The 27,229-nt window shown below is 45.7% G+C and overlaps 1 protein-coding gene across 1 annotated transcript in view; it reads right to left on the reverse strand.

Annotated features, from left to right (window-relative positions):
* ak5 (adenylate kinase 5) overlaps nucleotides 1-27,229 on the reverse strand; it is a 62,278-nt gene that overhangs the window by 6,703 nt on the left and 28,346 nt on the right. Inside the window, exons 6-9 of the mRNA XM_059985218.1 lie at nucleotides 8,354-8,444; nucleotides 5,369-5,445; nucleotides 2,843-2,885; nucleotides 707-742 (exon numbers count right to left, since the gene is read on the reverse strand). Coding sequence (XP_059841201.1) covers nucleotides 707-742; nucleotides 2,843-2,885; nucleotides 5,369-5,445; nucleotides 8,354-8,444 — 247 coding nt within the window. The remainder of the gene's footprint in view (nucleotides 1-706; nucleotides 743-2,842; nucleotides 2,886-5,368; nucleotides 5,446-8,353; nucleotides 8,445-27,229) is intronic.

Below are 27,229 nucleotides of genomic sequence, written 5' to 3' on the forward strand. Positions count from 1 at the left end.
TAAAAACAAAAGTTGTCCCTCACGTTCCACTTAAATCCTTCCCCACTCATCTTAACCCTTTGCCCTCTAGTTCCTGATTCCCCTAAAGACCGAGTATATTCACCCTGTCTACCCGTCATGATTTTATACATCTCTAAGATCACCCGTCAGTCTCCTAAACTCTAAGGGATCTGGTCCTAAACTGTCCTCTCTAAACTCAGTTCCTCGAGTTTTTGCAACATCCTAGTTCATCCTTTCTGCACTCTTCTCACTTTAACAACATCTTTCCTGTAGCGGGGCACCCAAAGCTGAACACAGTCCTCCATGCGGCCTCATAACATCGTGTACAACTACACTAGCTTCCATATTCTCACCAGTTCCGTCCAAGTGTCCTTGATTTGACCATGTGCGTCAGAAAGGCAAGACTTTCTGCTGTTGTGATGGTTGATTGGATCCCAGCTACAGCGCACAACACATATTTCTAAGTCACAAGATGCTGGAAATCTTGAGCAACACACACAAAATGCTAAAGTAACGCAGCACATCAGGCAACATCAATGGAGAGGAATGAACAGTCGACATTTTGGACTGAGACCCTTCATCAGGACTGGAAAGGAAAGGGGCAGAAGCCGTTTCTATGAATATGCTGGTGGATACTCTGGCACGTGTAGAGACACAGGAGGGATGGAAGGGAACAAGCAAGCACCCTGCTCTGGATGCAGCTTACCGATAACAAAGATGGTCACTGTGTTCTTCACATCTTCTGCAAGAGAAAGGCACATTGTTTAAAAAATTGTTGGCAAACATGATCCAAAGGCTGTGTTTCTGAACAGATTCTATTAATACTTAACACTTACGACCGTGAGGCTAAGCACAGCTCCAGTGCCATATTTAAGTTTGCTGACAACACCACTGTCATAGTCTGAATCAAAGGTGATAATTAATCAGCATATAGAAGGGAGACTGAAAATCTGGCTGAGTGGTGCCACAACAACAATCTCTTATTCAATGTCAACAAGACCAAGGAGCTGATTATTAACTGCAGGAGCTGGAAACCAGAGGTCCGTGAGCCAGTTCTCATCGGGGGAATCAGAAGTGGAGAGGGTTAACAACTTTAAATCCCTCAGTGTAATCATTTCTGAGGACCTGTCCTGGGCCCAACACCTAAGTGCATTTATGAAGAAAGTATGGCAGTACCTCTAATTCCTTAGAAGTTTGTGCAGATTTGGCATGACATCTAAAACTCTGACAAACTTCAAAGTGGTCACCCCTTTAACTGGCTGCATCATAGCCGGGTATGGAAACACTAATGCCCTTGAATGGAAAACTCTACAAAAAGTAGTGGATGTGGCCCAGTTCATCACAGGTAAAGACCTCTTCACCACTGAGCCCACCTACACTGAGCTTTATTGCAGGAATGCAGCCTCCATCATCAGGGACCCCCACCACACAGGTCATGCTCTCTTCTCACTGCTGGCATCAGGAAGAAGGTACAAGAACCTTGGGATTTACACCACCAGGTTAAGGAACACTTGTTATCCCTTAACTGTCAGGTTCTAGAATCAGAGGGGTAACTTTGCTCAACTTCACTTGGCCCCATCACTGAACTCACTTTCAGGGACTCTTTACCTCATGTTCTCCATATATGTTGCTTGCTTGCTTGTTTGTTTGTTTGTTTATTTATCTATCTATCTATTTATTTATTTATTTATTATTATTATTTCTTTTTGTTTTCTTCCTTTTTGCTTTTGCAGTTTGTTGTCTTTTGCACACCGGCTGTCTGCCCTGTTAGTGTGGTCTTTCATTGATTCTATTACGATTATTGAACTTACTGAGTATGCCCACAGTGAAGTTGTATGTGGTGATGTATATGTACTTTGATACTAAATTTACTTCGAACTTTTGAATTTGACGCTTGTTATATTGCTGCTGGAATGCAGTTAAGTGCAGCAGTCAGTTCGTGCTTCCCACAAACACCCAATTTATAATGACAATAAATAACTTGCAGTCTACTTAGAGTATTGTGCTCACTAGATCTAGAGGTCATGGGTTAAGGGCAAAAGGTGAAATGTTCAAGGGGACCTGAGAGGGATCTTCTTCAGCCAGAGGGTGGGGACTGTGTGGAACACTTGGGTTTGATTTCAACATTTAAGAGAAGTTTGGTTAGGAACGAGGATGGGAGGGGTATGGAGGGTGATCGTCTGGGTGCAGATTGATGGGACTAAGTAGTATAATGGTTTGGCATAGATTAGATGGGCCGAAGGGCCTGCGCCTGTGGTGTACTGCTCAGTGACTAGGACTCTTCAACTAAAAATGGGCTGTGAGAGAGTTTGGGCTATAAAAGGGCCGAGGAATGGGACTCAAGACTCTGCGATGGTGAAGATCTTGAGCAACACACACAAGACACTGGAGGAGCTCAGCAGGTCAGGCAACATCTATGGAGGGGAATAAACAGTTGACATTTTGGGCTGTGACCCTTCCTCAGGACTGGAAAGGAAGGGGGAAGAAGCCAGAATAAGAAGGTGGCGGGGACAGAATAAAAAGGAGGAATGGGACTTGATGGGATTACTGTGTTGGAGGCCAGCAGGGACTCCGTGGGCCCAATAGCCTTTTTCTATGTAAGTAAGAGGGGTTTGCTACTGTGGTTTCATGAGGAGGGGAACAGATTTCACAGCAAGAGGCTTCTTTCTGCTCTCGCCTCACTCTTATTCCTGGCGACTGCAGCGTTCATCATCTTTTTAAAATCAGTCATGGGCCAACATACCACAGTGGCTGGTGTGCATCCCCTCCCCTCCCACAATCTGTTGGTGTCCTCACCCTACACATCCAGCCTTCCTCTGTGATTGCAAGCTTCAGTACTGACCTTCTGTTTTACTGTCTTCTGCTGCTGTAGGCACTTCATTCACCTGGTGAACAAAGGGAAATGGAAAAATCTTATCAAGGTCTCAGGCATTGCACAGGTCCGGGGTTGCGGAGTTACTGAACGCTGTACCTACACTTTCCTTGAGGTTTACTCCTCTCTGCATTGAACTGAGGCTGTGGTCTGCAACTAATGGGCTCCTGCAGAGACGACTGTCTTCATGTCTGTGGACTCACTTTCGTGAACTTCAGCTCTGAATGTTACTGTTATAGTTTGCCTGCACATTGGGTGCTTGATGGTCTGTTTTAATATGTTCTATTGGGTTTCTTTGTTTTGTAGCTGCCTGTAAAGAGATGAATCTCCAAATTGTATATAGTATACATACTTTGAAAATAAACGTACTTTAAGTCGAGCACTAACCCTAACTCTTGGCCTGAGTTTGGATGGTGAAGTTAGTGCTGTGAATTCTTACAGGATCACTTCACTGCACTTCGGCAGAGAGGGGGACGCTGTTGCCATGCCATCATAACAATGATTTCAGAAGGCGTATAAGAGTTGGTGATCCATCAGAGGTCTTGGCAGTCTGTCGAGCTGTGGGACGGAATGGTAGGCTAAGGAAGGTGGATTCAACACCAACTGTCTAAAGTGAACTGCGACATATCACAGGCATGGAGCTATACAGCACAGGAATAGGCCTTCTGGCTCACCTCTGCCACACTAATCATTCCAGGCTAGACTTGTCCCACCTGCCTGCTTTGGGCCCATATCCCTCTGAACCTGGGGCTCCCAACCTTCTTTAAGCCATGGACCCCACCTTTAACGGAGGGTTCTGTGGGCCCCAGGTTGGGAACCCCTGCCTATGGGGGAGGCACAGTAGCGTGCCTCCCCAACATTTTACAGTGTGGGTGATCCGGGTTCAATTCCTGCCGCTGCCTGTAAGGAGTTTGCACGTTCACCTGGATTTCCTCTGGGTGCTCCGTTTTCCTTCCACAGCCCAAAGACAAACTGGTTGGTAGTTGTAATTAGGTTAGGATTAAATTGGGGGATTCCTGAAGAGTGGGGCTCGAAGGGCTGAGAACCTTACTATCTCTCAATAAATAACAGAATGAACCTATCCCGATGTCCTTTAAACATTGTAAATGTACCTGCCCCACTATCTCATCCTCTGGTAGCTTGTTCCATATACCCACCACCCTGTGTGAAAAACTTACTTTTCAGATAAATCCCTTTTACCTCTCGGCCTCTAGCTTGAGACTCCAAACCCTGGGAAACATCCGTGATCATTACCTTATCTGTGCCCCTCCTGATTTTATGAACCTCAATAAGGTTGGCCCTCAGCCTCCTGTACTCCAGGGAACACTATCTCAGGCCATCCAGCAACTCACAAGTATGGGGAGGGGGCCACGGTAGTGCAGTGGTTAGCATGATGCTATTACAGCTCGGTGCGCCGGAGTACAGATTTCAATTCTGAGGCTGTCTGTAAGGAGTTTGTATGTTCTACCAGTGACTGTGTAGGTTTCTTCAAGGTTCTCTGGTTTCCTCCCACATTCCAAGGACGTACAGTCAGTAGGTCAATTGTTCACTGTAAATTGTCCTGCGATTAGGCTAGGATTAAATAGGTGGGTTGCCGGGGGTACGATTCATTGGGCAGGAAGTGTCTGTTCCGTGCTGTATCTCCAAATAAATAAAAATCTCCTTATAATCCAAACCCTCCAAAGACCGGTGAATCTTTTTTGTGCTGTCTTTACCCATGGCATTGAGTAATAGAGTTAGAGTATGGTGCAGCACTGCCAGGGGCCCTCTGGCCCTTCATAACCATGCCAAAACACACGAGTTTCTGCAGATGGTGAACATTTTGAGCATCACTTACAAAATGCAGGAGCAACTCAGTCCGGATGAAAGGCTTTGGCCTGAAACATCGACTGTTTATTCCTCTCCAAGATGTGGCCTGATCTGCTGAGTTCCTCTGGCATTTTTGTGTGTGGTGCCCATGTCAACCACGGTACATATCTATGCTAGCTCCATTTCCTGACAATTAGTCCGTAGGCTTCATCTGGCTTGGTTTCTTTGGATGATTTTGCCACGTTTGGCCCAAATCCCTCTAAACACAGTGTTCCCAACCTGGTGTCCATGGACCGCTTGGTTAAATGCTCTGTGGCATAAAAACATTTTGGAACCGCTGATTTGAACCTTTCCTATCCAAATACCTGTCTATAAAAGTCTATAAACCTTTTAAATATTATAATTGTACCTGCCTCTACCAATTCCTGGGCCCTGTGTGAGCTAGGTAGCGCATATTTCCTTCTGGAAAAGATTATAATGAACTGGGCTTTTCTACAATCCTATATTTACATGGTTAACATTACTGATGCCAACCTCCAGATAATAATCCTGGAATTTAATCCTGTACTCACTCCAGTGGGAGGAATGCAATTCTGAATATTATTGTCTTTCATAAAATACAGTAAATGGAGGTGGTGTAGGGAGGGGAAATAGGTGAGGAGAAATGGCTTAACTGAATGTTGTTACCTGATCTTCAAATTCTGAGTCATCACCCACAGAGTCAGTGGAGTCTGCCAATAAACTGAGGTCAAGTTCACTGGGCCCTGGTACATTACAAGAAGATGGTGATAAGAAGATGTAAGAACAGAGAAACACTTGCTCCTTGATGCCGTTTGTTATGTTTTGTAACTTCAAAACATAAAACTAGTTGCAATAAAAAGATGGGAGTCTAAAATGATGCAAGCTGCCTTCTTCTTCTTTTGACTTTTAATGCCGATTGGCAGCCCAATTTAAAGGCGTAGAGAATTGGGAAATAAAACCCTCACTACTACTTTTTCAATGAAAGCCAAATTTTCCCAAGAAGCCCTATAGATTGCACGTAGCGAAAGACATGCTGTGAATTAAATTCAAGTCACTCCCATAACTTCAAGTTTTTAAAGGAAAACTATCACCCCCCAAAGATTTCCTTCAACCTCATTTGTTTCACATTGTAATAGTATATGTTCAACTGTTTCATAATGATGACAAAACCTACACACCCCAGAATAGTAATTCACAACAAGATATAAGGAACACTATGCCCAATTCTAAGTCGTCAATATAATTCCTTTCCTTCTTGTTTAACCCCCTTCTCCCATAAGACCAATAATTTTATGTATTCTGTAACGGTGTCTCCCCTTATGCCCTTTATCCCACTAGTCTTGCCATAAGCCCCTAGATCTTAACTCTACCAACCTCTTGGCTTGTGATTTGCTTTTGAACTTTTAACAGCTTTTTTAGCTAAACAACCCACCCACTCATTCCCCTCAACACCTCTGTATGCAGGGACCCTTAAGAAAAAGACATGGAAACCAATACTTTGAATATGAAATAAAGTCTGAAGAGCTTGCAACAGTAAATCTGACCTTCTGCTAGAATGACCTGTTTTAAGACTAATCAAATCCGAAAAGGAATCTGAACAAATTACAACTTTGCAAGGACAAATTCCCTCCACCCACTGTAAGCCCAAAATGATGGCCACCAATTCTGCTGTATATACTGATAAATGGTTAGTAAGAGGTTTCTTTATTGTTACCTGTAATTCAGGCACAAGAACAGCCACACCAACATTCGCAGTTAAATGATCTTATAAAGCATCTGTAAAAATGGTTATCATATCAAAATACTTTTCCATAATATATTGATGAACCAACTGATTCTCAGGCATAACAGAGTCTTAAACTTGATTAAATTATATAACCTCAAGTGACAAAAATCTGTGTTTTTACTTTAAGTGAAACATGCACATATCATGGAATAGCATCATGAAATATGCCATTCAGTAATTTTTTATATGTAGACTATAAGACATATGAGCAGAATCAGGCCATTCGGCCCATCGAGTCTGCTTCACCATTCCATCAGGCTGATTTATTATCCCTCTCAATCCCATTCTCCTGCCGATTCCCCGTCACCTTTGATGCCCTTAGTAAGCAAGAACATGCTTTAAGTATACTTCTCTATATCTATTTATCATTGTACTGCTGCCGTAAAGTTAACAAATTTCACGACATATGCCAGTAATATTAAACATGATTCTGACTCTGATCACTTGGCCTCCACAGCATGTCTGTGCCAATGAATTCCACAGATTCACCAGTCTCTGGCTAAAACAATTCTCCCTCGTCTCTGTTCTAAACGGGAGTCGCTCTATTCTGAGGCTGTGCCCTCTGGTTCCTAGACTGCGTCACTATTGGAAAGATTGATTCAATGACCCATGGTGAATTATTTAAATGAATAGGGATGCTTAATCAAACAATATATTTACAATATTACTCAACTGTTAAATATATAAAATTTCCCCTTTGCTCAGATGGTCACATTGACTCAGTTGCAGTCTGGTTTAGTGCCTTTTCTGCTGGACCAGAAACAATGGACCACTTCATTATTCTGCATAGTCCCATCGACCTGCCCCTGGACCATAGCCCTCCAGTCCAAACTGAACATGCATCCACTGCCTCCACTGGCAGCTCGTTCTGCATTCTCAGCACCTTCTGAGTCAAGAAATTCTCCCTCATGTTCTCCTTAAACATTTCACCTTTCACTCTTAACTCATGACCTCTAGTTCTAGCCTCACCCAACCTAGTGGAAAAAGTCTGCTTGCATTTACCCTGTATATACCCTTCACAATTTTATATACTTTGCCTTGATCAAATCTCCCCTCATTCTCCTGGAAATTACATCCGAACCTATTCAACCTTTCCCTTTTATTCAGGTCCTCAAGTCCAGCCATCACCTGTGCAATCTTTCAATCATATTGATATCTTTTCTGTTCTTACAGACTTCCAGCTGTGATCCTTCTCTGACATCTAGCTGCCGCTGTAAAGTACAAGTCTACGTCTTCCACAACTTAAACCTCGACCAATAAGAGCTCTCATCTCAGAGCTGGAGGACGCGGGTATGCCATAGAAAACTAAGAACCTCTCTCTCCTCCACCCTTCCCCTCCTCCTTCTCTCTCTTTCTGTTCTTCATCCTGATTTCCCTCTTACTGCTTCTCTTCTCCTTATCACCTCCCTCTAGTGCCCTTCCTCCCACAGTCCACTCTCCTCTCTAATCAGATTCCTTCTTCTTCAGCCCTTTACCTTTTCCACCTATTGCCTCCCCGCTTCTCACTTCATTCCCACTCCCCATCACACCTACCTTCCCCCTCACATGGTCTCACCTATCACCTTCTCCTCCCTCACTCTACTTATTCTAGCTTTCCCCCCATTCCTGATGAAGGGTCTCAGCCTGCAACACTGATTCCTTATTCCTCTCTATAGATGCTTCCTGGCCTGCTGAGTTCCTCCAGCATTTTGTGTGTGAACCTTTACTGAATTGTTAAGTCTTACCTTGTTATCGAGGAATGTTAATTTAGACTCAGGGTCAGCATATTGTCAAACAATGTCACACATCCTTCACTATCTGCCTCGTCCTCCTCTCCCTCTTTTAAACAGCGTGAATGCTAATTATACCCAGGTCTGTGAACCTACCTGCCACTGGGTCCTTGGTAGGGAACAGCCTTTTATCCACTGCAACTGATAAATCATAAAACACCTCCTCTTCATCTCTGCCTGCGTCTAGCTGGGTAGAAATTGGAAGGCAGTGATCAGCAGTGTCCCATTTGCAACATCAATTACTCAGAGTTCAATGCTATGTTCAGAAACCTTGTGTTGTGAGTTAAATTAGAGTCATTGAGTTATAGAGTACAGAGACAGGACCTTAAGTTCAAGTTCACTGTCATCCGACTGTACGTATATATGGGCAAACAGAACAACATTCCTCCAGACTACCGTGCATTCACAACACACATATTACACACAGCACAGAAAACAGAAGTATTTCAAAATAAGTTAATAAAATATAATTCACAATGTATGTGAAATGCACAGCACAGGTAAATATCAGTTTGTTGTCTTATGCACACTGGTTGGACGCCCAAGTTGGTGTGTCTTTCATTGATTCTGTTATGGTTATTATTCCATGGATTTATTGAGCATGCCCCCCGCAAGAAAATGAATCTCAGTTTTGTATATGGTGACCTATATGTACTTGGAGAATAAATTTACTTTGAACTTTAAACAGCTTGTAGTCTTAGCAACGAGACTTTGATGGTGACAGGTATTCATTAGTCTCACAACCTGAGAGAAGAAGCTGTTACCCAGTCTGGCAGTCCTAGTACTGATGTTCCTGTACCTCATTTCTGACTGTAGTGGGTCAAAGTGATTGGGGACTGGGTGGTAGGGATCCTCAACGACGCTTCAGGCCCTTCGTATACCACTCCTCCACGCCAACCAAATTGTCCATCTAAGCTAGTCTCCGCTGCTTGAATTTGGTGAATATTTCTCTAAACCTCTTCTGTTCACTTACTTCTTCAAATGTCTTTTAAACTTTATAAGTGCACCTGCTTCTACCTCTTCCCTTGACAAATTGTTTCAAATACCCGCAAAGCTCAGTGTGAAAATGATGTCCGTGCTGTATTACTCTGTAATTGTAAGGCAATGTAGAAGGTTACATTGTGGTTACAGTAACATAGCGATTAAGTTATTTATTGGCTTGATCTGGGAACATGAAGCACTGGTAACATTTTTATATCAATAGGACAGTCAGACAGGATACATACACCCCAAGAACTGCAGTGGCTCAAACGGCAGCTCACCACCACCCCCTCAAAGCAACTAGGGATGAGCAATTAACCGCTGGCTCGTCTTATGAAGTACGTGTCTACTCAACGAATAAGAAACTTCACAAGTTCCATGGATGCCTGACATTCAACAATGTGGTAGGCACCAAATACCCTCGCAAGTTTTTACAGCTGTGCCGTGGAGAACGTCTGGGCTGATTGCCTCACTGTCTGGTACAGAGGGGCTGCTGCACAAGATCGGAGAAAGCTGCAGAGGGTTGTCGGCTCAGCCACCTCCATCGTGGGCACAACCCTCCCCACCAACAAGGACATCTTCAAAACACAAGGCGGCATCCATCATTCAGGACTCCCACCACCAAGGGCGTGTACTCTTCTCATTACAGCCATCAAGCTTTACAAGAGTCTGAAGACACAAACTTAATGTTTTAGGAACAGCTTCTTCTCCTCCACAATCAGATTTCTAAACGGACAATGAACCCATGGACGCTACCACACTATTTGTTCTCTTTTTTTATGACTTATTTATTTTATTTATATTCCTTATTGTAACTTACAGTAATTTTTTTATATATTGCACTGTACTGCTGCCACAAAACAAGAAGATTTCATGACATATGTCAGAAAAATCAACCTGATTCTGATTCATAACTGCACAATAAATGCCAATTCATTTCCCTACTTCAGCCATTATGGTTCGTCGAGCGTATGTATGCGGTTTGGCTGTTGTATGCTCTGGCCCTGGAGAGGTTCCAGAGGAGGTTCACAAAATCTCTCCCAGGAAAGAAAGGGTTAATGTAGTAGGTAGCGGTTGGCACGGTGCTGTTACAGCCGGGGGTGTCGGAGTTCTGACCAATAAATAAATACCATTTGATGTCTCTAGATCTGTACATGATGGATGGGGAGAGGGAAAAGGAATATGAAAAGGCCCAGATAGAGTGGATGTGCAGAAGAGAGTCTAGCATTTGAGGGCACAGCCTCAGAATAAAAAGATGTCCCTTTGGAACAGAAATAAGGAGGAATTAGCCAGGGGGCAGTGAATCTGTGGAATTTATTGCCACAGATGGCTGTGGAGGCCAAGTCATTGGGTGGATATAAGGCAAAGACTGATAGGTTCTTGATTGTTAAGGGGGTTAAAGGTTGCAGGGAGAATTGGGCAAGAATGGGGATGTAAAGAATCAGGCATGATTAATTCAAAGGCAACCCGAGTGAATCTGCAGATGCTGGAAATAAAAACACAAAATGCTGGCAGAACTCAGCAGGCCAGACAGCATCTATGGGAGGATGTGGTGACAACGTTTCGGGCCGAAACCCTTCATCAGGAGTCAGCAACATCTCCTCCACAATCTCAGGTGCAAAACAAGGCTCTACTCACTTTATGACTGTGTGGCTAAGTACTGCTCTAATTCCATATTTCAGTTTGCTGCCGACACCACTATCACTGGCCAAGTCAAAGGTGATGATGAATCAGCACATAGGAGGGAAACTGAAAATCTGGCTGAGTGGTGCCACAACAACCTCTTACTCAATGTCAGCAAGACCTCGGAGTTGATAATTGACTTCAGGAGGAGGAACCAGATGTCCATGAGCTAGTCCTCATTGGAGGACAAGAGGTGGGGAGAGTCAGCAGATTTAAATTTCTCAATCCAGCACTTAAGTGCAATTAGGAAGAAAGTACAGAGTTAGAGAAATTTTGCAAAGATTTGGCTTGTCATCTAAAACTTTGACAAAATTCTACAGCTGTGCAGTGGAGAGTATGTTCTCTAGTTCCATCAAGGCCTGGTATGAACACCAATGCTCTTGTATAGAAAAGCCTACAAAAAGTAGTGGATTCAGCCCAGTCCATCACAGATAAAGCCCTCCCCACTACTGAACTCATCTACACAGAACATTGTCACAAGAAAGTAGCAACTATCATCAAAGACTCCCACCATCCAGGCCATGCCCTCTTCCTGCGAGTGCCATCAGTAAGGAGGTACAGGAGCCTCAGGACCAACATAACTAAGTTCAGGAACAGTTATTACCCCTCAACCATCAACCTCTTGAACCAAAGAGGATAACTTCATTCAACTTCACTTGCCCCATCACTGAACTATTCCCACAGCCTATGGACTCATTTTCAAGGACTTTTCATCTCATGTTCTCAATATTTATTGCTTGCTTGTTTCTTTGTTTGTTTATTTATTTATTTATTACTATTATTCTTTTATTTCCCCTTTCCTTTTGTATTTGCAGTTTGCTGTCTTTTGCACTTTGGTTGTCTGTGCATCCCGTTGGGTGAGTCTTTCACTGATTCCATTGTGTTTCTTGTTCTTACTGTGAATGCTCACAAGTAAACAAATCTCAGGGTTGTATCGGTGATATGTATGTGCTTTGATAATAAATTTACTTCGAAATTTGCTTTTGTGCTGTGTGACTATTTGTAAAACTGTGGATCTTAATCTCACGACACACTTTTCCGCTTGTCCCACCTTCAAAGGTATGCATTTCAAGATGTTGATGGATTTCATTGTGGAAATTGAGTCATACAGTGATAGAACATTACAGCACAGAAACTGGTCCTCCAGCCCATCTAGTCCATGCCTAACTATTATACTGACTAATCCAATTGGCTTGCACCCGGACCATAGCCCTACCTACAAGTCGTGGTCCATGTAGGGACCAATGATGTGGGTAGGATGAGTGAGGGGGTCCTGCGTAGGGAGTTCAGGGAGTTAGGTGCGAAGCTGAACAGCAGGACCTCCAGGGTAACAATCTCAGGATTGCTACCTGTGCCACGTGCGAGTAAGGCAAGGAACAGGAGGATTATAAAGATTAATACGTGGCTGAGAGGATGGTGCAGGAGGGAGGGCTTCAGGTTTGTAGATAATTGGGCCTTGTTCCAGGGAAGGTGGGATCTGTTCTGAAGGGACGGTTTACACCTGAACTGGAGCGGTACTAACATTCTTGCAGGGAAGATTGCTAGAGCTTCTTAGGGGGGGTTTAAACTAAATTTGCAGGAGGCAGGGATCCAGAATGTGAGAGAGGATAGCGAGAGGAAGAATAAAGGACAGGTGGGGACTACACGGTTCCGGAATATTAAGTGTGTAGTAGAGGAAGATGGGGCGGAACAAGTGATAAGGAGGACTCGTGTACAGAGGGATGGTCTGACGGAACATGGAGTTAAATGTGTTGAAAGAATAAGTAAATGTAGGAAGGACAACAAAATTCTAGGGGCGTATAGCCCGATGGGAGTTCGGGGAGCTGGGTTAAGCACAATAGGCAGCGATTCAAACAGAGAGGGGAGGAATGGGTTAAAAATTCTATATCTGAATGCACGAAGTGTCAGGAATAAGGCGGATGAACTTGAAGCCCAGGTGCGAATGGGTAACTATGATGTTGTTGGGATAATGGAGACATGGCTGCAGGGAGATCAGACCTGGGAAATTAATGTACAAGGGTATACGTGCTATTGTAGGGACAGAAATGTGGGCAGAGGGGGTGGGGTGGCCCTGTTGGTGAGGAATGAGATTCAGTCCTTTGCAAGGGGGGACATAGGGTCAGGAGAAGTAGAGTCTGTGTGGATAGAACTGAGGAACAGTAAGGGCAAAAGGACCCAAATGGGTGTTGTCTACAGGCCACCAAACAGTAGCATGGATATTGGGTGCAAGTTGAATAGGGAGTTAACATTGGCATGTGGCAAAGGTAATGTCGCAGTAGTTATGGGGGATTTCAACATGCAGGTGAACTGGGAGAATCAGGTTGGTGCTGGACTACAGGATAGGGAGTTTGTAGAGTGCCCACGGGATGCATTCTTGGAACAGCTTGTACGAGAGCCGACCAGGGACAAGACTATTCTGAATTTAGTTATGTAATGAACAGAATTTGATAAGCGATCTTGCAGTAAAGGAGCAATTAGGAAGTAGTGATCATAATATTATAAGTTTTTATCTGTAACTTGAGAAGGATAAGGGCAGCTCGGAGGTGTCAGTGTTGCAGTTAAATAGGGGAAACTATGGAGCCATGAGGGAGGAGATGGCCAAAGTTGACTGGACGGATAGCCTAGCAGAAAAGACAGTGGAACAGCAATGGCAGGTATTCTTGGGAATAATGCACAGAGTGCAAAATCAGTTCATCCCCCAGAGAAGGAAGGATTCAAAGGGGGGAAAGGGGCCACTGTGGTTGACAAAGGAAGTCAGAGACTGCATAGCATTAAAAAAAAGGAAATATGATAGAGCTAAGGTGAGTGGGAAGATAGATGATTGGGAAGTTTTTAAGGAACAGCAGAACTTAACTAAAAAGACAATATGGGGAGAAAAAATGAGGTACGAACGCAAGCTAGCCAGGAATATAAAGGAAGATAGCAAAAGTTTTTTTAAGGTATGTGAAGAGAAGGAAGATAGTTAAGAACAATGTTGGGCCCTTGAAGAATGAATTGGGTGAAATTGTTATGGGAAACAGAGAAATGGCAGAAGAATTTAATGAGTACTTTAGATCTGTTTTCACTAAGGAAGACACAAGCAATCTCCCAGATGTATGGATGGGCCGAGGACATAGGGTAACAGAGGAAATGAAACAGATTGACATTCGGAAGGAAACGGTGATGAGAAGACTGATGGGACTGAAGGCTGACAAATCCCCAGGTCCAGATGGTCTGCATCCTAGGGTACTAAAGGAGGTGGCCCTGGATTGCAGATACATTGGTAATCATTTTCCAATGTTCCATAGATTCAGGATCAGTTCCTGAGGATTGGAGAATGGCTAATGTTATCCCACTTTTTAAGAAAGGAGGGAGGGAGAAAACAGAGAACTATCGACCTGTCAGCCTGACATCGGTGGTGGGAAAGATGCTAGAGTCCATTATTAAGGATGAAATAGTGGCATATCTAGATAGCAGAGATAGGATTGGGCCGAGCCAGCATGGATTTCCCAAGGGTAAATCATGCTTGACTAATCTGTTGGAGTTTTTCGAGGATGTAACCAGGAAGTTAGACGGGGGAGATCCAGTGGATGTAGTGTACCTCGATTTTCAGTAGTCATTTGATAAGGTCCCACATAGAAGATTGGTGGGTAAAATCAAAGCTCAGGGCATCGGGGGGAAGGCATTGACATAGATAGAAAACTGGTTGGCAGATAGAAAGCAAAGGGTAGCGGTGAATGGGTGTTTCTTGGAATGGCAGGTGGTGACTAGTGGGGTGCCACAGGGTTCGGTATTGGGACCACAGCTGTTTACCATTTACGTTAACGATTTGGATGAAGGCATAGAAAATAACATCAGCAAATTTGCTGATGATACTAAGCTGGGTGGCAGTGTGACATGTGATGAGGATGTTAGGAGAATTCAGGATGACTTGGATAGGCTGGGTGAGTGGGCAGATACTTGGCAGATGGCGTTTAATGTGAATAAGTGTGAGGTTATCCACCTTGGGAAGAAGAACAGGAAGGCAGATTATTATCTGAACAGTGTAGAGTTAGGTAAGGGAGAAATACAAAGAGATCTAGGAGTCTTTGTTCATCAGTCACTGAAGGTGAATGAGCAAGTGCAGCAGGCAGTGAAGAAGGCTAATGGAATGTTGGCCTTTATTACAAAGGGAATTTTGTACAAGAGCAAGGAAATCCTCTTGCATTTGTACAGAGGCCTGGTGAGACCACACCTGGAGTATTGTGTACAGTTTTGGTCTCCAGGGTTAAGGAAGGACATCATGGTTGTAGAGGAAGTGCAGCGTAGATTCACGAGGTTAATTCCTGGGATGTCTGGACTGTCTTATGCAGAGAGGTTAGAGAGACTGGGCTTGTACACGCTGGAATTAAGGAGATTGAGAGGGGATCTGATTGAAACATATAAGATTATTAAGGGATTGAACAAGATAGAGGCAGGAAATATGTTCCAGATGCTCGGAGAGTCCAGTACCAGAGGACATGGTTTAAGAATAAGGGGTAGGTCATTTAGGACAGAGTTAAGGAAAAACTTCTTCTCCCAGAGAGTTGTGGGGGTCTGGAATGCACTGCCTCGGAAGGTAGTGGAGGCCAATTCTCTGGCTGCTTTCAAGAAGGAGCTAGATAGGTATCTTATGGCTAGGGGAATCAAGGGATATGGGGACAAGGCAGGAACCGGGTATTGATAGGAATTGATCAGCCATGATCTCAGAATGGCGGTGCAGGCTCGAAGGGCTGAATGGTCTACTTCTGCACCTATTGTCTATTGTCTACCCCTCCCATCCATACTTCTGTTAAATGTTGAAATTGAGCTTGCATGAACTACTTGCGCTGACAGCTCATTCCACTCTCACCACTGAGTGAAGAGGTTCGCATTAAACATTTCACCTTTCGCTGTTAACCCATGACCTCTAGTTGTAATCTCACCCAACATCAGTGGGAAAAGTTTGCTTGCGTTTGCCCAATCTAAACTCTTCAAAATTTTGTACACTTATATCAAATCTCCCCTCATTCTCTTAAGCTCTAGCGAACAAAGTTCTAACCTATTCAGCCTTTCCCTTTAAATTAAAAAGATAAAGGCCACTCACTGTAAAAAGGTAAATACTGGAATTCAGAAGGAAGACAGAAAATGCCAGAACTCTCTCAGCAGGTCATTTTTGATGTAGTTTCAAAGTACTTTTGAAGTTAGAATCTACTGCAGCGTGGGAAATGTGACAATCAAAAGGCACATTAATTGCATAGTCTCAAAAATAGAAAATATCACCATCTTCTGTTCCTCAGCCCACTTTAATATAGGCCATTTCCCACTAACAAATTGGTTCTGTTTTTACAAATATCCATAAGGTTTTGTCCTTAAATTGGAAGACACACAAAAACCACTTACTCCGGTAATCACACCTCCTCAGGGTTGTAATGGATGGCATCAAAATCACATAAAGCTGATAAGAAAGAACAATTACTCAAAGTGGATAGAGAGAGAGAGGAAATTAGTTCTGCCACTCATAGGAACAAGTTTATGTACACTCAGCAGCCACTTTATTCCTTTATCGTTATTATTAATAAAGCAGCCACTGAGTGTGTGTTCAAAGTAACTTTTATTATCAAAGTACATATATGTCACTATATACAAGACAGATTCATTTTCTTGTTGGCGTACTCAATAAATCTATAGAATAATAACCATTACAGAATCAATAAAAGACTGCCCAACTAGGGCGTTCAACCAGAATGCAGAAGATAACAAACTGTGCAAATACAAAAAGAAGGAATTGTGGCAACCCACTTTCTGCGCAGGCAAACCAGCTCACAAATAGCCAGCGCACAGGGGAAGACTTTGGTAATGCACCTCTGATGTCATTTCCACCTGGAGAGGGCGGGCGCTAGGGATTAAATGCCAGCACCGCGAAATTTGAATAAACTAGTCTTGAAACGATTTACTGACTGTATGTCGTAATTTCAGCGCTGTGTGTAGCACATCGCTACATTGGTGACCCTGACGGTCCAAATGGGATTTGGACCAAAGATGGCCGACTCTTCATCTATTCACGCAGTTTCGCTAAAACTACCAACTTTCTGGACGCTGCAACCACATGTGTGGTTTAGCCAAGCAGAAGCCCAGTTCCAGATTCGGTAGATTTCTTCTGATTCCATGCGTTACTACAACATGCTGAGCGCCCTTGACCAGGAGACGGCCGCCCAGGTTGTGGATTTCATACAGTCACCCCCAGAAGAAGGCAAATATGAAGCATTCAAAGCGCTGCTCATTGGGAGCTTTGGTCTCTCACGACATGAGCAGGGTGCCCGCCTGCTTCACCTGGACGGTTTGGGAGACAGACTGCCGTCAGCACTGATGAACGAGATGCTGGCCCTGGCTGATGGACACAAGCCCTGCCTCATGTTCGAGAAGGCATTCCTAGAGCAACTGCCTGGGGACATACATCTGCTGCTAGCCGACGCAGATTTCAGTGACCCCCCCGGAAGGTGGCGGCCTGGGCAGACGTGCTGTGGAAAGCCAAGAGGGTGAGCGTGGTGTCCGTCAGTCAGATTACCAGGCCATGCGCCCAACAGCAGACCAGACCAGGCCCGGCAGGGGGGCACACACAACACAGAGGTAGGAGTGAGGAGGCCAGTGAACAGTGGTGTTTCTACCACCAGCGGTGGGGCACAAAAGCCCGCTGTTGTCGCCCGCCCTGCAAGGGCCAGCTGCCACTAATGACTATGGCGGCTGGCCACTAGGACAGCCTCTTGTACGCCTGGGACAAACAGTTGGAACACCGCTTCTTGGTCAACACTGGAGCGGAAATCAGTGTCTTGCCCCCGACGGGGTACGACACCCGCAACAGGAAGCCAGGACCCACCCTGAGGGCTGCAAACGGCAGCACGATACGGACCCACGGCACCCCCACAGTGCAGCTGCAGTTCGGCGCCAGCCGGTTCACGTGGGACTTCACTCTGGCCGCCGTGGCCCGACCACTCCTGGGGGCAGACTTCTTGTGAGCTCACAGCCTGCTGGTCGACTTGCAAGGGAAAAGACTGGTACATGCCAAGACTTTCCAGACGTTCTCCCTGGGTGAAGCCAAGTTGCCGGCCCCACACCTGGACTCCATCACGCTTTCGGACAACGAATTCACCAGAATCCTGGTGGACTTTCCATCGATTCTGGCACCGCAGTTCACGGCAGCCATGCCCAGACACGGGGTTCAGCACCACATCCCGACCGAGGGACCACCCCTCCACACCCGCGCACTAAGGCTCCCCCTGGTGAAGGAGGAATTCAAGAGGATGGAGGAATTGGGGATTGTACAGAGGTCCGACAGCCCATGGGCCTTCCCCCTGCACATGCTGCCCAAAGCAGCCGGGGCTGTGCAGCGACTACCGCAGACTGAACGAGGCTACAACTCCACACCGCTACCCCGTGCCGCACATACAGGACTTTGCTGCAAACCTGCACGGGGCAAGAATCTTTTCCAAAGTAGACCTCATCCAGGGATATCATCAAATCCCGGTGCAGCCTGAAGACATCCCCAAAACAGCACTTATCACCCCATTCGGCATGTTCGAGTTCCTCCGAATGCCGTTCGACCTGAAGAATGCTGCACAGATGTTCCAGCGGTTAATGGATGCGGTGGGACGCGACCTGGACTTTGCGTTCATCTATTTGGACGACATCCTTATAGCCAGCAGTAGTCGTTAGGAGCATCTGTCCCACCTCCGCCAGCTTTACACCCGCTTGAGTGATTTCGGCTTCATGATCAACCCGGCCAAATGCCAATTCTGTCTCGATACCATCGACTTCCTAGGCCACAGGATTACCAAAGATGGGGCAACACCTCTGCCCACCAAGGTAGACGTGATCCGCCACTTTGCCCAGCCCAACACGGTCAAAGGCCTACAGGAGTTCATTGGTATGGTGAACTTCTACCACCGTTTCCTCCCCTCAGCAGCTCGTATCATGCGCCCTTTGTACACCCTGATTTCGGGTAAAGGCAAGGACATTACTTGGGACAAGGAGGCTGCGGCCGCTTTAGTCAAAGCCAAGGAAGCCTTGGCAGATGCCGCGACGCTGGTGCACCCCAGAATGGACGTTCTGACCACCCTCACGGTGGACGCATCCTACACAGCAGTCAGTGGGGTGCTGGAGCAGCTCATCGAGGGGCGCTGGCAACCCTTGGCATTCTTCAGCAAGCACCTACGACCACCCGAACTCAAGTACAGTGCTTTCGACCGGGAGCTGTTGGCACTGTACCTGGCAATCCGGCATTTCAGGTACTTCTTAGAAGGCAGGCCGTTCACCGCGTTCACGGACCACAAACCGTTGACCTTTGCGCTCACGAAGGTGTCCGATCCCTGGTCGGCTCACCAGCAGCGACATCTGTCCTACATCTCTGAGTACATGACGGACATCCAGCATGTCTCGGGCAAGGACAATGTCGTGGCGAACGCACTCTCCAGACCAGCTGTCCAGGCCCTGTCCCTGGGGGTGGACTATGCAGCACAGGCAGAGGCGCAGCAGGCAGACGACGAGATACCCAGCTACAGGACCGTAGTCTCGGGTTTGCAGCTGCAGGACTGTCTTGTAGGCCCAGGTGAGAGGACCCTCCTGTGCGACGTGGCTACCGGCCAACCTCGCCCCATCGTCCCGGCAGCCTGGAGGCGGCGAGTTTTAGACTCCATACATGGTTTGGCGCACCCATCTATCACGACAACCATCCGTCCGGCTGGTCTCCAGCAAGTTCGCATGGCACGGACTTCGCAAGCAGGTCAGTGAATGGGCCAGAATGTGCGCACAGTGCCAAACAGCCAAGGTGCAGCGGCACACTAAAGCCCTTCTGCAGCAGTTCAAAGCCACCCACTGGAGGTTCGACCACATTCATGTGGATATCATGGGCCCCCTGCCAGTGTCCCGAGGAGCGCGGTACCTCCTAACTATGGTAGACCGGTTCACAAGGTGGCCAGAGGCGGTCCTGCTCACCGACACTTCTGCCGATTCCTGCGCCCGAGCACTGATTCCAACCTCGGTAGCACGCTTCAGGGTACTGGCCCACATTACCTCTGACAGAGGCACCCAGTTCACCTCCAGCCTGTGGTCGGCTGTGGCCAGCCTGTTGGGAACGCAGCTACACCACACAACTGCCTACCACCCACAGTTGAACGGACTAGTGGAACGCTTCCACCGTCACTTGAAGTCGGCTCTCATGGCCCACCTGAGAGGACCTAACTGGGTGGACGAGCTTCCCTGGGTCCTGCTTGGAATTCGCACAGCGCCCAGAGGATCTGCATGCCTCGTCGGCTGAGTTGGTGTACGGCGCACCCCTGGCCGTCCCAGGAGAGTTCATACCAGCCCCAAGGGGGCAAAAGGAGGAACCTGCAGCAGTCCTGGACAGACTACGTGAAAGGCTCGGCAACCTGGGCCCTGTACCGACTTCACAGCACGGACGGACCCCGACCCATGTACCCATAGACCTGCAAAACTGTAAGCTTGTGCTTGTACGAAGGGGCAGACACCAGGCACCGCTACAGCGGCTGTACGAGGAGCTGTTCACGGTGGTCAACAACAACAGGCCCACATACCTTCTGGACATTGGGGGGAAAGAGGAGGTTTTCACGGTGGACCGACTCAAACCAGCCAATGTGGACTTGGCGCAGCCGGTCGAGGTTCAGGCACTGCGGCTCAGAGGCAGACCTCCCAAACAGAGGCTGATCCAGACTGTGGACATGGGGGGGGGGGTGTATCGCCAGTTCTGGGTGGGGGGGATTATGTGGCGACCCACTTTCTGCGCAGGCGAACTAGCTCACAAATAGCCAGCGCGCGGGGGGAGACTTTGGTAATGCATCCCTGATGCCATTTCCGCCCGGAGAGGGCGGGCGCTAGGGATTAAAAGCCAGCACCATGAGTTTTGAATAAACTAGTCTCGAAATGACTTACCGACTGCGTGTCGTTATTTCAGCGCTGTGTGTAGCACATCGCTACAGAATAATAGTTTTAAATAAATAAACAATAAATATTGAGAACATGAGATGAAGAGTCCCTGAAAGTGAGTCCATTGGTTGTGGGAACCTTTCAAATGATGGGGCAACTGAAGCTGAGTGAAATTATCCCCTTTGGTTCAAGAACCTGATGGTTGAGGGGTACTAGCTGTCCCTGAACCTGGTGGTATAAGATCTGAGGCTCCCGTAATTTCTTCCTGATGGCAGCAGTGAGGAGTGGGCATGTGCTGATGCTGCTTTCCTGCTACAACACTTTGTGTAAATGTGTTCAATGGTTGGGAAGGCTTTACCCATGATGTACTGGGACATATCTACTACTTTTTGTAGGATTTTCCATTCAAGGGCACTGGTGTTTCTGTACCAAGCTGTGATGCAGCCAGTCAATATACTCTCCACCACACATCAAAAGAAATTTGTCAAAGTCATAGTCTTCTGCTGCTGTTGCCATGTTATGCATTTAGAGATACTCTTCTGCACACCACTGTTGTACCATGCAGTTATTTGAGTTACTGCCACCTTTCTGTCAGCTTGAACCAGTCTGACCATTCTCCTCTGACCTCTCTTATTAACAAGGTGCCTTTGGCCACAGAACTGCTCCTCACTGGATTTTTTTTAGTTTCTCGCACCATTCTTTGTAAATTCTAGAGACTGCTGTGCCTGAAAAGCCCAGGAGACCACCAGCTTCTGAGATACTCAAACCACCCCATCTGGCATCAATAATCGTTCCACAGTCAAAGTCACTTAGAACATATTGCTTCCCCACTCTGATACGTGTTCTGAAAACAACTGATCCTTGTGACCATGTCGGCATGCTTTAATGCAATGAATTACTCTCAAGTGATTGGCTGATTAGATATTTGCATTAATGAGCAGGCGATTAGGTGTACCTAATAAAGGGCCACTGAGTTTAATCGTGGAATGGAAGCTGTCCTCGAGTCTGGTTTTCAAGTTTTCTATCTTCCTCAGGCATTACTGATCTGGTTATCAAGCAGGCACTGCTTAAGGAGGAGGTAAGATGCCGCTAGAGGGTGACAACTTAGAATCCATCTGTGAAACATCTTAAATTCCCCTCTGTTCAAAGTGGCTGGGGTTCTCAGAGTCCGTGATCTACCACATAATTACCACTCTAATTGTGGTTCTTTACAACAGTGGGTTCCCGCTCCCCGACCAGCCGTCCTTTGATATCTCCAGGAACAGCCTGGACTACATGCACCTTCAGGATGCGACCTTACAGGGCCCTCTGGATTACCAATTCCTTGCCAGTGTCGTAGGAGATCAGAACTGGGGCAGTAGGTGTCGGAACCCTCTGCACTCGAGCCGCACTCTCTCGCTCTCTCTCACTGGGGGGGGGGGGGGGAAGCTTGGTGCTGTTTCTCAGACTGGAGAAACTCAAAATGAAAGCAGCGCTGCAGATTGTAACGTTGAAACAGCAAGCTTTTGGTCTCCCCTCTCTCTATGGAAGGGGTGACACCTCTCTCCCCCTTGGTGAGAGAGGGAGCCTGTGTCATGTCGAAGTGCTGGGTTATGGACTGCAGTTTTTGATGGACCTAGATTGATGGTCTCTTTGGGGGCTGCAAGTGCTTACAGGTGGGTGGTGGGGGGGGGGCTGATGCTTGCTGTTGGTGCAAGTGGGGAGGACGGGGAGGGGGAGGTTTGATGCTCTGCTGCTGCTTGTGCATGGGGGGGAGGGAGGAAGGGTGCTTCGGGGCTCTGTTTTTCTGTCAGTCATTCTTTAGGGTGTTCTGTTTTGTGGATGTCTGTAAAGAGTAAGAATTTCAGGTTGTGGACTGCTGTATACATTGACTGATATCAAATGGAGTTATAGAACCATTAAACTTCATTAGTATTGGTTTATGATTGAATTGCTACCTCATGATTGGCTGATTAGATAGTTGCATTAATGAGCAGGTATGCTGGTCTACCTAATAACGTGGCCACTGAGTGTACATATACGTACATATTTTGAATTTAATATTAAGGAACCTTATAGACTGGCTGGGTTGCCTCCAACCTGATGGCATGAACATTGACTTATCTAACTTCTGTTAATGCCCCTCCTCCCCTTCTTACCCTATCCCTGACATATTTAGTTGTTTGCCTGTTCTCCATCTCCCTCTGGAGCTTCCCCCCCTTTCTTTCTCCCGAGGCCTCCCGTCCCATGATCCTTTCCCTTCTCCAGCTCTGTATCACTTTGGCCAATCACCTTTCCAGATCTTAGCTTCATCCCACTCCCTCCGGTCTTCTCCTGTCATTTCGCATTTCCCCCTCCCCCCCCACTACTTTCAAATCTCTTACTATCTTTCCTTCCAGTTAGTCCTGATGAAGGGTCTCGGCCCGAAACGTCGACAGTGCTTCTCCTTATAGATGCTGCCTGGCTTGCTGTGTTCCACCAGTATTTTGTGTGTGTTGTTTGAATTTCCAGCATCTGCAGATTTCGTATGACTACCCAGTTCACCAGCCCATCTGCAGACCTTTGCTGTCCTAGTCATTGATAAAGGCTGAACTTTGTACACCTACATATTCTGAAATGATGTCTTATACACCCAGCCCCAGATGACTGATCTATATTGGACTTCAGCGACCCCATACCAAATCCTCAGTAAAACGCTATCCTGCGCACCTGGTCAAGTCTGAAAATGATGACTGATACAATCTATTTTCCAGTTCTGATGAAGGGTCTCGGCCCAAAACATTGACTGCTTCTTCCTCCTTTTCGATTCTGCCTGCCCTGCTGATTTCCTCCAGCATTTTGTGTGTATGTTTCTCTGGATTTTCAGCATCTGCAGAATTGATTATGTTGATCTATTTTCCATCAGCCAGGTTTATAACCAGTCTAATGATTCATCTTCTAGACTTTAATATTCTTAACATATTCTGTTGCATAGTTTTTTTTCTCAAACGTGTTTTGAAGGTCCAAATACAACATTAGGGCTGGATTGTTCTTGTCTAATCTCTTAGCTTCTTTATCAAAGAGCTGAATCAAGTTCATCAAATTCAAGAAGACTTTTACAAGTCACCATTAAATTAATTAACCCATGTGCTTCCAAATGCCAAGTAATTCTGTTCCAAATACCATGTTTAAGAATTACCAATCTAAGTTCAAAGTTCCATTTATCAGATTTAATCATAGAGTCGTAGAGAGGTGCAATAGGCTCTTTGGCCCATTGAGTATATGCCAAGCATCAACCATCTGTTTACACTAATCTTTTGTTTCATTCCCTTCCATTTGGCAGTGCAGACCATCAAAGAATGATCCCACTCCTCATCATTGTCTGCTGCAATTAGGGTGCCACAGCAGCGTAGCAGTTAGCACAATGCAATTACAGTTCAGGTTACTCCAGAATTCAGAGTTCAATTCCGGCGCCATCTGTAAGAAGCTTATACGTTCTTTCCATGAATCGCGTGCGGGTTTCTTCCCCTAGTCTAAAGACATGCCGGTTAGGAGGTTAACTGGTCATTGTAAATTGTCCCGTAATGAGGTAAGTGTTAAACAGGAGGGTTGCTGGGTGGTGCAGCTTGATGGGCCAGGAGGTGCCAGTTCCCTACTATAACTCTAAATATTTTAAAATAAAATGTGTTCTCCTATGTTTTAATTTATTTAGAAAGAATGTGGACACTATAGAGAGATAGAGTGCAGAGGAGATATACAAGGATAGTGTACTAGATCGGAGGGTGTACTTTGTGAGAATAGATTGAGTGTACTTGGCCTTTTCTCCTTGGAGCAACAGAGGATGGGAGGTGTGTAAGATGATAAGAGGCATTGATTGTGTAGATAGCCAGAGGCTTTTTCCCAGGGCTGAAATGGCTAACATGAGGGGGCATAGTTTTAAGGTGCTTGGAAATAGGTACCGAGGGAATGTCAGGGATAAGTTTTTTCACACAGAGAGTGGTGGGTGTGTGGAATGCGCTGCTGGCAAAGGTGGTGGAAGTGGATACAATAGGGTCTTTTAAGAGACTCTTAGATAGGTAGCTTAGGAAAATAGAGGACTATGCGCTAGGGAGATTCCAGGCAGCTTCTAGAGTAGATTACATGGTGGGCACAACATTGTGGGCCTAAGGGTCTGTAATGTGCTGTAAATTTCTATACTCTATGTTCATTCCATCTATTTCTCCCAGATTCAGCTATCCATAGTTACAAGTCTGTAAAACTCTGGTTCGTTCACACTTGCAGTTTTGTGTTCAGTCCTGATCATCTTGTTACAAGAAGGACGTGGAAGCTTTAGAGAGGGTGCTGTGGAAATACGTATTGAACTTTGTATTTATTTTGTAAGCACTTGATGTTACAAAATGGAGTAGAAAATCCCAGAGTGCTAAGCTAATATGTTGCAATATATGTATGTGGCTACTAAAGGAATATGTGACTGCCAGCACCCATTGAAATGAACATTGTGCAAAAATTACAAGTAGCAGAGATGGGTCAAAAGCAGATGACAGACTATAACAAATGTATTGGAAGGACTGAGATCACTGGGAATGGTAATCTTGTCTAATTCTTATGTGTAAAAAGAATGCTTTGTAAATGGTGTTGGAGGTCTCCTACCACCCCGAAGGGAGCGGAGATGAGCTTTCCCCTTGCGAGTAATAAAGACGTGTGATAGAGATCCACTCAGAGGTATTAGACGTAGTGCAGAAACACTCGACAGTGCAGAGACTTATCAGGATTACAGAGGATGTCCTATGAGGATTGTGTGGGTGAGCTAGGGCTTTTCTCTTTGAAGCAGAATGAGATGAGACTTGATAGAGGTGTACAAGTTGATAAGAGGCATCGATCGAGTGGATAGCCAGTGTTTTTCCCCCAGGGTGGCAATGGACGATACCAGAGGATATCCTTTTAAGGTGAGAGGAGGGAAGTTAATGGGGGATGTCAGAAGTAGGTTTTTGCACCGAAAGTGATAGGCATTTGGAGTGTACTGCTAGAAGTGGTGGTAGAGGCAGATACATTAAGGACATTTGAGAGAATCTGAGGTAGGCGCATAGAACATACAACTCTACCACACAGAACAGGCCCCTGAGCATGGACATATTGATGTAAGAAAAATGGAGGCTTCTGGACTATATGGGGGGGGGGGGGGAAGGGTTAGATTGATCTTCAAGTAGGTTAAAAGGTCAGCACAACATTGTGGGTCAAAGGGCCCGTACTGTTCTATGATCTATATGAGGGAATTTACGTTGGCCAATCAACTGATAAACCCACATGACTTCAGATGTGGGAGAAAAACCAAGCGCCCGGGGGAATAATTGCAATCAGAAGAACAAGCAAACTCCACACAGTCAGCACCCTGGGCTAGGATTGACCCCAGGTTTTCTGCCTCCATCTGGCAGCAGATCCACCAGTGGCACCATGTGATCATCTGTTCTGGTTTAAACAGGTAACAAGGTCTGCTTTGTCGGAATTGGTTGGGGGGAGGGGGATGTGTCACTCAAGATTCTAATTGTCTTTCAACAAATCTGTGCGATCTTCGGACTCTATCTGAAAAAAAATCACATCAAAGCTAGCATTGCCCTGACTGCTTTGATGAGAAGCTGCGATAGTTATAAGAAAACAACACACACAAAATGCTGGTGGAACACAGCAGGCCAGGCAGCATCTATAGAGAGAAGCACTGTCGACGTTTCGGGCCGAGACCCTTCGCCAGGACTAACCGAAAGGAAAGATAGTAAGAGAAACCTTTTTATTATAAGTTTCTTGCTTATAGTTATAAGAAATCTTTTTCTGGTAACACCAACACTGATGAATGTCAAGACATTTGCTTAACTTTCCCACTGTAACCTGTACGATGTTGTTTTCCATTTTCTTTAAGTTTTCTGAGTCATAGACTAGCATCAGACTATGCTGACTTCTCAAAAGGTCGCCTGTCTAATGGTTGATTACTCCTTTCTACTCTCATTGTTCTCCTCTACAGATTGCTTAATGAAGATTTAATATTTTTCAACTTAACTTTATTACCAGAAGTGACTGGATTTCATACCAAGTTGAATATATAAAACTGACATGCTTTGGACTGATCACCAGGGGTGCCCGAATCCTCAGGCTCTGATGCTCCTCCTCCTCCTCTGATTATTAGTTGATCTGGGTCTCATTTTAGTTATAGCGCACTTGTGCTTTGTTTTGTTCTCTATTTAAGCTCTCTCTGTTTTCTTCATTTTTACTCATTCTTGCTTACTTGCCCTGTGTGTGGTGATTCTTGAGTTCCCTACAAACCAATCCTCTAGTAAAGGTTCTTCATCTTTGTCTTTGGTATCATCTGCACTTGGGTCCACCTGGTCTACGTCTCTCCTGTTAGACCCAAGGTAATAGATACTGAGTTTTGCCATAACTACCCTG

Source organism: Hypanus sabinus, chromosome 11 (assembly GCF_030144855.1).
Source record: "Hypanus sabinus isolate sHypSab1 chromosome 11, sHypSab1.hap1, whole genome shotgun sequence".
Classification (NCBI taxonomy): Eukaryota; Metazoa; Chordata; class Chondrichthyes; order Myliobatiformes; family Dasyatidae; genus Hypanus; species Hypanus sabinus.